At 42.2% G+C, this 9108-nt stretch overlaps 1 protein-coding gene across 1 annotated transcript in view; it reads left to right on the plus strand.

Moving 5' to 3' along the window:
• The window catches only part of KDR (kinase insert domain receptor), a 32289-nt gene extending 26269 nt beyond the window's left edge, over positions 1–6020 (plus strand). The window contains exons 28-30 of the mRNA XM_082050412.1: positions 3211–3307; positions 3424–3512; positions 4411–6020. Coding sequence (XP_081906538.1) covers positions 3211–3307; positions 3424–3512; positions 4411–4630 — 406 coding nt within the window. The 3' untranslated portion in view covers positions 4631–6020. The remainder of the gene's footprint in view (positions 1–3210; positions 3308–3423; positions 3513–4410) is intronic.
• The last annotated feature ends 3088 nt before the right edge of the window (positions 6021–9108 follow it).

Here is a 9108-nt window from a genome sequence, read left to right on the forward strand (position 1 = left end):
AACTAGTTTCCTACCTCCCCAAATGCTAGTGATTTTTTTTTTTTCCTATCCATTCAAGATTGGGTATTCTCATTCAAAAAAACCCACAGGAATATTTGTTTTTTAGTTCTTAAGAACCAGAACAAATACAAAGTCTTACTGATCCAATTCAGTTGTCTTCACACTCTTGTATTGCAGGTCTCTAAAATATTAATGGTAATAGATCCATCATTAATAACCTTTTTTGCATTTCCTCTCCTAAATTGAAATGCTGGTAAACAGGTCATGAATTGATAGCCAAAGGGAACGCCACTTAAATAGTGTTGTCATTGTTTTTTGTCCACTGCATGCTCCTGGGCATCCATGATAGACCAACAGTGGTAGATGCTGTTGGGCGTCATGATAGAGGTGACTTCCCCAGGAAGGAGATTGTACTAATGCATTTAAGCAGGGCTTATGTTAGATGTTGTGAGGACCTCATGCGTGGGATTTAAGGGAGATATTTTCTTATCCAGTGCTACCTAAGATCAAATTCAGCCACTTAGATGCCGGGAGCCCCAGGGTGCTTCCTGCAGTCTCAGAACACAGCAAAGGATAGGAAATGGATCCAACCATCAGAGCAGGGATGGACTCTGCTGGCAGTTTTCACATGGTTTCCACAAAGTGAAGTCCTCTCCCTCACTGCTTGTGTTAGATCCACCAAAGACAAACAACGTTCCAAATGATTTTGAGTACCGTGGTGGATCACATTTTTATGTGGCCCTGGAAAAGACTAGTTAGGCACAGTGCATTTTGCATCTCAGTTGAACTTACAGTCCTAGAGTGGGACTCTCAACCCCATGTTTTAGTAGAAGGGCAGCCCAAAATATAAATACTTAATAGGCACAAAAGAATGATTTAACACTGAAAACATCACGACTATTTCCACTTCTAATACCTCCTATATGGCTTTTCCCAGTCCCAACTTCCTGTTACCAACAGAAGTAAAACCCCTGCATCAACCTTTCAAAGAGACTTTGAACCTCTTTTGTCTTACAGTGTGACAGGGCTTGTGAGAAAGCACTTGTGGAAACCATGCTTGGAGAGCATGGAAAAGGGGGAGCTCCAACCATGTTTTGGGGCTTCGTTCTTCTGTTCTGCTACCTGAAAATGATTTTGTGGGCATGGATCTTGCTATACATATAGTGGAGAACACTGATCTGTTCAGTAATGTCTTTTTCAATCTTCACAAAAGTACTGACTATGAGAAAGGGCTGATAAATACAATCTCTGAATCAAAGCTGGAGTAGGAGAAGGAAGCACAGCGAAAACATAGAGAATATTAAAGAATATTTAGATTGCTTAGGTAACTTAAAATCAGCAGGACCTCCTAACATCTGCCATACTCAGCTTAGGCAACAGATATGCAATTTCTGAACCTGGAAATGTTGTCATTAAGAACAGTCACATGAGGCTAAAGAAGATTTAAGAAACTGTAAAGATAATGCTTTTTTTTAGAAAAAATAGAAAAGTAGTAACCCTGAAATCAGGTTAACTTGAATCCTCAGAATGATCCTGGAATAAACAATCAGATAAATAATGGCAAATGCCTATAGGAGGAATAAAGTAACTAAAAATGGCAGGATGAATTTGCCAAGAAAAAAATCATGTCAAACCAATCCAAATGCAAACACGTGTCAGGAAATGCTGTCAGAACATCAGCTGAGCTCTCACCGCCACCAGGCAGGAGTCAGACTCCACATGTGGCCTCTCTTTGCCTGCACGCTATTTATTCCTGGTCCCGTTTGCACAGTAACTTGGCTTAAGCAGGAGGATCTCATGCATTGTTGCCTACGTGGAAAGGATAGACTGACTTGTGTGGGCTGAGCAGAAGTGGGACTCCCATACCTGGAAGACTGTTTAGATCAAGAGGCTGGGATTCCTGGTCCTCAACACCCTAATTACTGTAGTCCTGTCCAGACAGTTCTGCGTCTGTGTGCACAAAGAAATGCAAGCGCAGGGGGAGCTTTCAGACTAAGAGGCCAAGTTGTGGAATGAACTTCTCATCATTCATGGTCAGATAGTCCAGGAGGGTAAAGGGACTAGATTGTCCATTAGATACTTTTGGTCCTGGCAGGGTTGCATGGGGAGTAGAATAGATACCATTGGAGAATAACAGGAACAGAAGACATGGTTGCTACAGAGATCTTGAAAGAACTGTTTTTGTTAAGTTTAGGAGGATAAAATAGAGAGGGAAGATAGTAACATCTTTTAGTATATGAAAAGTTACTCAAAAGAGGATGTTAGTTGATTACTCTTCGTACTCAGCAGTCGGGCAAATTTTATTTGCAGCAAACACTCGGGTTTAATATTTGAAAAACATTCTAAAGTGTCATTGAGCACCCAAGCAGGCTACACAGGGAACCTGTAAAATCCCTGCCAGTTTAAAGAAATGTCTGTTGGAGATAGGCAGGACTCAGCATAGCCGGACTCAAAGCTGGGAAATGGGATGAACGACACTCTTAATTGCCTGTAGCTTTGTGCTTCAGGTGGATGCAGGCTTCTCTTCTAACTCCATGGATTTTTCTTCATTAGCTGTTAGGAACATAAATGTGTCCTGTTTAACTGGGACAACATCCATTTTATTCCATATCCACATAGACAGAAAGCTGTGGGTAGCTGTTTTGTTTGCTGTATTAGTATCTCCGTGAAAGTAAACTTTATTTTTTTGTCCAATATTTTTTATGGATGTCGTCCTGACCAGAGGGCTTCTTTTGGAGAAGTGCCTTCAAGAGAGATGTATCACTCCCTGTCCCGATCCCTGTGGTTTCAGGGCCGCAGTCTGCTGAGTCTGCTGTTGTTGTCCTGGCTCCAGCCAGGGGTCTCAGAAGTGCAGTCCAAAGGAAGAGACACATGTCTGTGCTCCAGGCTCCTCTGTTTATTATACTTCTAAGCAAAGCTTGCAGGAAGCAAAAGCCTCCAGTGTAACTGAGGAAAGGAGCTGTTTTCTCAAAGCCATTTCTTAGAATTTGCTCTGAGATCAATGTTGTCAGGAGCAGAAGGTCAGAAACATGCCACTTTCTAGGCTGTACATCCTTTTCAATAAATGGATATTTTGAGGTTTGCATAATATGTTTTGACAAAAGGATTAACTTCTCTGTAGAGATGAAAGGATTCTGATACCATTGTGCTGTTTGCAGCCAAGTTGCGCATAGTGGACACAAAACTTCTTTTGTTTTCTTTTCTTTTCAGTCAGTACCGACAAGGTAGCAAAAGAAAAAGCCGCCCTGTGAGTGTGAAAACATTTGAAGATGTCCCATTGGTAACCACTGTAAAAGTTGTTCAGGAGGTGAGTTTGCCTGTTGTTTGTATGTCTTTTCCTTCTGTTGATGTCTTTTTTTCCTGTGTGGTTTTTTTTTTTTTTTTAATGTCTTTCAATTTAATACATTTCTAACACCTTTTCAGGAAAACCAGACAGATAGTGGGATGGTTCTTGCATCTGAAGAGCTGAAGACATTGGAAGAGAGTGATAAACAAGTGAAAATACCCTTTAGGTAAGGCTCAGCCTGCACGTAGGATTGAATATGACCTTTCACTTGCAGCATATCAGAAGACGGATTAGTTTAGAAAATTTTTTATACCACAAAATCTTTTCTTACTGTATTTTTAAAAACACAAATAATAATTGTGCGCTGTATGCCTGGCCATCTGCATTTGGTACCAGCAGAGGAAAGATTGGAAGTATCAGCCAGCACCACAGAAAGCACTTGCAGTTATCAGCTGTGAAAGCATCAGTCACCCCTTGAAGAAACTGAGCTGATGCACACAATTGAGCATATTTGTTGTAAAGGCTTGTCTGCAATGACAAAGCTCTTTTTTTCCTTTTTTTTTGTGGGTTTTTTTTGTTGTTGTTTTGTGGGTTTTTTTGGTTTTTTTTTTTTTTTTTTTGGTTTTCTTTTCTAAAGCTGACTCTTGGGTTTTCAGGATATATCTGGGTGTGTTTTCAGAGCATTGTACAGGGGTTTCATTGTGCAGCTTGCAGGAAGAATGGTGCCACTCATGGAGCTGAAACCTCATGTATGCTCTGCAAGAGCTTTTCAGAAGTTTTTTATTCCAGAACAACCTGAGTGCAAATAAAAGTATACAGCTGTTATGATGGCACCACAGCTGAAATGTGTGAAGCTGCTCAAAGTTTTCTCTCCATTTAATCCGCAGTTACAATCTAACTCCTTATATCATCATAAAATTAAAAATGTTTTTAAAGCTTCAGTGAAGCTAGGGTGTATAATCAAATGCATGTTTAACAAGGCTTGAAGCCAGTTTTGCTAAGTGCACTGTTTTGCTTTGGTTGTTGCTGTGATGGGAAGCAGCTGCTGGCAGGCATCGCCCACCTGCCCTCCAGAAGACAGTCCCCACAGCTCTCTCAGTCCCGTTTCTGCTTGTTTTTCACAGCACACTGGTGCCCAGCAAGAGTAACGAGTCCGTCATGTCCGAAACCTCCAACCAGACAAGTGGGTACCAGTCGGGGTACCACTCGGATGACATGGACACCACTGTCTACTCCAGCGAGGAGACTGAACTCTTGTGTGCCCGGGAGGCTTCGCCCCTGCCCTGCCGTGCTCACGGAATTGCCTACGAGGGCCCTGCGCCGCTCCCATCCCCACCGCTCTAGGGCGAAGCTGGTGGTGCCGGGTCCCCCGGGATGTGCCTTCCTAGCTGGTGGTATTCAGGTTTGATGTATAGAAAGACGGCATCTGTCAGACTAAGAACAGACGTTTATTTTTCTTGAAGAGGATGCAGAAGCATCTGGCAGCAAAACAGCTCTTTGCCAGGCTGTGAGGTGCTTTCCCCGAGAGATGCTGGCAGCTGAGGCTGCAAAGCCCTGGTTCCAGTATGTGGGGGCTGTGCTGACCCAATGGCAGAGGCAGTGTGGTGGCCTTTTGGACCTTGGTGACACGCTGAGTGTCTGCTTGATGCAGGCAGCGGCACGGCATTCAGATTGACTATTTCTACTTGTACGAAATGATGGCACTGCCCTGGGTTTTGGTTTTTTTTGTTGGTTTTGGTTTGGTTTTTTTTTACCCTTTGTGGCTGGACTCCAGGAAGGAAACAGCACGGCACTGGCTTCTTGTTTCTCAGAGTTATCCCTTGCTTGCACCTCCACAAACAAAAAAAGGAACCTCCAGCTCAAGGCTCTGGCACTCACCGACAGCCTGAGGCTAAACATAGGCTGGGCTAAATATAGGCGGGGGCAATGGTCTCTGTCCTTGTCAGAGAAAAAAAGTTGCTGTACCAGACCTCATGAGCTGCATTTCCTTGGAAGACTTGCCTGCTGAGGTTAGTTAGCAGGGAGGAGGCAGAGCACCATGCCAAGTGACGGGACATGGGTGCTGGGGACATGCTTCACCTCTGGCAATGGCTCTGTCCCCTGGTCCTCACTGGCACCCTTGACTCATGCCATGTGCCTATCTGCTTCTGAGCTAGCCTGAAATGATTGGAGGAAATAGCCCCTCTGAATCACCACTGGGGCAGCCTCTACAAGAGGTAGGAAAGGCAATGTAACCTACTTTAGGACCATACAATGCCCTGTGGTCCTGATGGGGAATCCTAACAGCACCCCACCTTCTCACCTCATCCCTCCGCCCTCAGATGCAGGTTGGACTCTTTCACTTTGCAAATTCAAAGTCTCTTTGCAATGGCAGAGATCTTGGTTCCTGTAGTCTTGGGAATCTGTGACTGGTTTCATGGCAGCTCCAATCTTCTCTGAGTAGTGAGACTGTGCCTAATTGTTGGACAACTTCTTACCTGTGCTCTTGTAGTCCCAGAGCTCTATTGGTAGACACAATGCAGGCTACAAGATTTTAAAATGTAAAGCTATTTCTACTGAGTTCTTTTTTGTATTTTTATATATATATATTTTTTTTGTTTGTACTTACTATAATGTCAAAGGCTGGGAACCATGAATATAAGGCATATACAGTATTTATAGCCTCTTTATGTAGAAATAAATGTAATATATTAAAATATAAAGATATATATTATATAATGGATATTGTACTATTCACATTTTGTGTCAGTGTTCTGTAGCATTACAAGGGTCACAAAATTTTTAATAGCTAAAAGTTTCCACTTTATTAAAGGGACTGAAAATTTAGAGGTGGGGGCTATGAATAGATCTGTTTGATTTTCTTGCATGTATTTTTCGTATATCCTGTCTATTGACAGGGAAGTTAATCAAGTGACACTTTATGAATCTAGTTATTATTACCATTGTACAGGTCTATGAAGATTTCTCTAAAGAAACTTAATTGCTTTTGGTAGCTGGCAATAAGTGCCTTTAGAAGAGTGGTCAGAGGGATAGACTGCTTGTACAGACTGAATCTCCTCTGAAAGAGCTTATTATGTTCAGTTAGGGAATGGCTGATATAATTGTATTGTGGCTTTTGCCTGGAGAGTAGCAGTTTCCCTTAAAACCTTATTCATCTTTTCCCACTTGTTTTTCTTCCATCTCACCCTTATAGCTAAAATGTTGTCCTTGCTCTTGTGTAGCAATGTCTTCCTTTATTTTAAATCTATACTTAGAGCTCTCACCTTTTCACTCTGTTGTTCCCTTTTTGACCTTCTCTTCTGTACAGTGTAGGCCTTCGTTCTCAGTGCAAGACTGGCCACCATTGGGGTTACCAGGACTTGAAGAATCCTAACAGCTTATACTAAAAAAAAGTGCAAGGGGAGTTAAACCAGAAACTGCAGACTTTAATGCAACTTCTCTTTATGGCAGTTGGAAATGACACATTTATAGGCTATTGCATAGTGAGAGAACTCACCTCGGAAGTAGGAGATCTCACTGCTAAACTCTTCTCAAGCTGAATATGGGACAGATACCTTCTATAAACTATGTACATGCCCCAGCTGCAAGGCTGTGAGGTGTCAAGCTTCAAATGATTCTTTATTTGCCTCTCTGAATCTAAAGCATTTTACAGCTGTGAAAGCAGGAGCTGGGAAATCAGGTAGAAAAATAAGGGAGAGGCTTCCTAGATCTGCCACAAGGGCTTCTAGGAAGGATTTGTATTTTCATGTGTATATTTCCCATTTATCTTGCTTCCCAAGCAGGAGTATATCCAGTAGAGTATGCTCAACAGGCAATACTACATCCCCTCTCCCCAATATTTTTCAGCATATTTAATGAAAGTGTTCTTCTGTGTATTATTACATGACAGACATAAAATACTGACACTGGCAAAATCTTGATGGGTGCCTGGCTGAGCCACATGTCGGAGACTCTTGGTGTAGAGGTAGCGATGGAGATCTGTCATCGATGTCTGTTTGCTCTGGAGCTCCCCAAGGTCTGGGATGTTCAATTTAAAGTTTTAAATTCTGTAGTTTTGTTTCCTCTCCAGCCTAGTGTAATGCACAGTATGTGCCACACACATGTAGTCAGATGTTTCCCTGTGTGTTTGGAGTACCTCTAAAACATCCACCATGAAGTTACAACATAACCATTTCAGTTAATGACTTTTCTCATTTATAATCCTTGTCAGTCAATGAAAATGCCTTGTGAGTCCAAATAATTTTAAAGATGCCTGAAAAATGTGGGAACTATCACACACCTGCTTTAGGAAAGGAAATTATCTTATTTATTAACCCCCCCTCAAAACAACCAACCAACCAACAACAACAACAAAGCACGCACTACCAAACAACACCCAACCAAACAACATATATTTGGTTTCAGGAGCAGGCAAAGCTTCTATAAATGTGTTCATTGATTTGGCAGCCAGCAACACAATTCTTTTCTTAGTCCATGGCCATTACATCCTTTAAAACACCTGGGCTTTTTGTTTTACTCTGAATACAGCACGTTCAGCTAAACTCCAGTCAGGCCACATCTGTCTTGGTAGATGTATTAAATTCCCAAAAGGATATCTGTAATGAAATGACAAACATATAGTGCACAGATTTGCAAATGCCTTGCAAGCCAGTCCCAGCTTTATCTCCATTCTGCAGCCATGCAGTGGCACGTCAGCATTCGGATCAGCATCCTTATCCATGAAATGCATGAGAGATTCCAGCCTGGATTTCAGCCCAATGAGCTGCAAAGAGAAGGGACATTAATGAGATTAGGGATCCAAACATATCAGTGTGAGCAGCTGGTTAGGAGTGGGGAGAAGCGGTGATGGAGTTGATTCCTCCTGTTCAGAAGGACTGCCAGCATGAACTGGAATTGATGGTGGGTTTGGATGTGGGAAATCAAGAAGAGCCCTGTCTGGAATAGGCAGTTTTGCAGCTTGAATATGGCTCATGTCAGCTCTTATCAATGTAAACACAGCCCATCTGAAGAATGCAGAGGCATTTGAGCATGGTAGCCAGGTCCTTCTCCCTGAAAAAGTATTCTTTTCCATTCTTTGCATGGAAAATCCAGTTCTTGCCTAAGCTTTTCTTATTAACACATCTCTGATCACAAGCAAATGTATTTCACACAAGCATAAAAACATTCAACTGAAAGTGTTATGATGCTTCTCCATGTCCTCTTATGTGATTGTCCCCAAGCACCATGCCTAGGGACTTTTGGCATGGAGTGCTCATTAATTCTAAAAGCAACGTGTGACTGAAAAAGCTTACAATCACGGAGCTGTTGAAATTGGGGACAAAAATTTCCTGCTAATTGCATACCTTTTTGATGGTTCTATGACTGGAAAACATAGTTGGGTAGGATGGATAGCCTCCAGATATAAAGCCGGAATTTACTATTTTTGTGTGAAACATTCCCAAACCATGAATCATCTGAGGTTTCCCCTCATCGCTGGTACTTGAGTACACGCCCTGTGTTACCTCGCAGTATGGGACCTCACAAAGCAACAGCTAGGGCAAGGAAAACAAAGTTAACGTTTGTTCTTACTAATTGACAAATTTATTAGGGACAGAAGTTAACCAACAAAGACCTTTTCCTTGGACTCCAGCCCTGCATTTTCATTCTGCCTGGCTGAGCATTACATTCTGTGTCATAATATATGTCCTCAGCTCCTCAACCCCTGACATTCGGGCTGATTAAGTCCCAGAAGGTCATTGGGAAACATAGCAGGAGCTCGTAACATATGGTACTGATAAACATCTCAGCATTAGAGATAAGGGGCTGGTCAGTGTAATCTTAGG

Source organism: Streptopelia decaocto (genome assembly GCF_964273445.1).
Source record: "Streptopelia decaocto genome assembly, chromosome: 4".
Lineage (NCBI taxonomy): Eukaryota > Metazoa > Chordata > Aves > Columbiformes > Columbidae > Streptopelia > Streptopelia decaocto.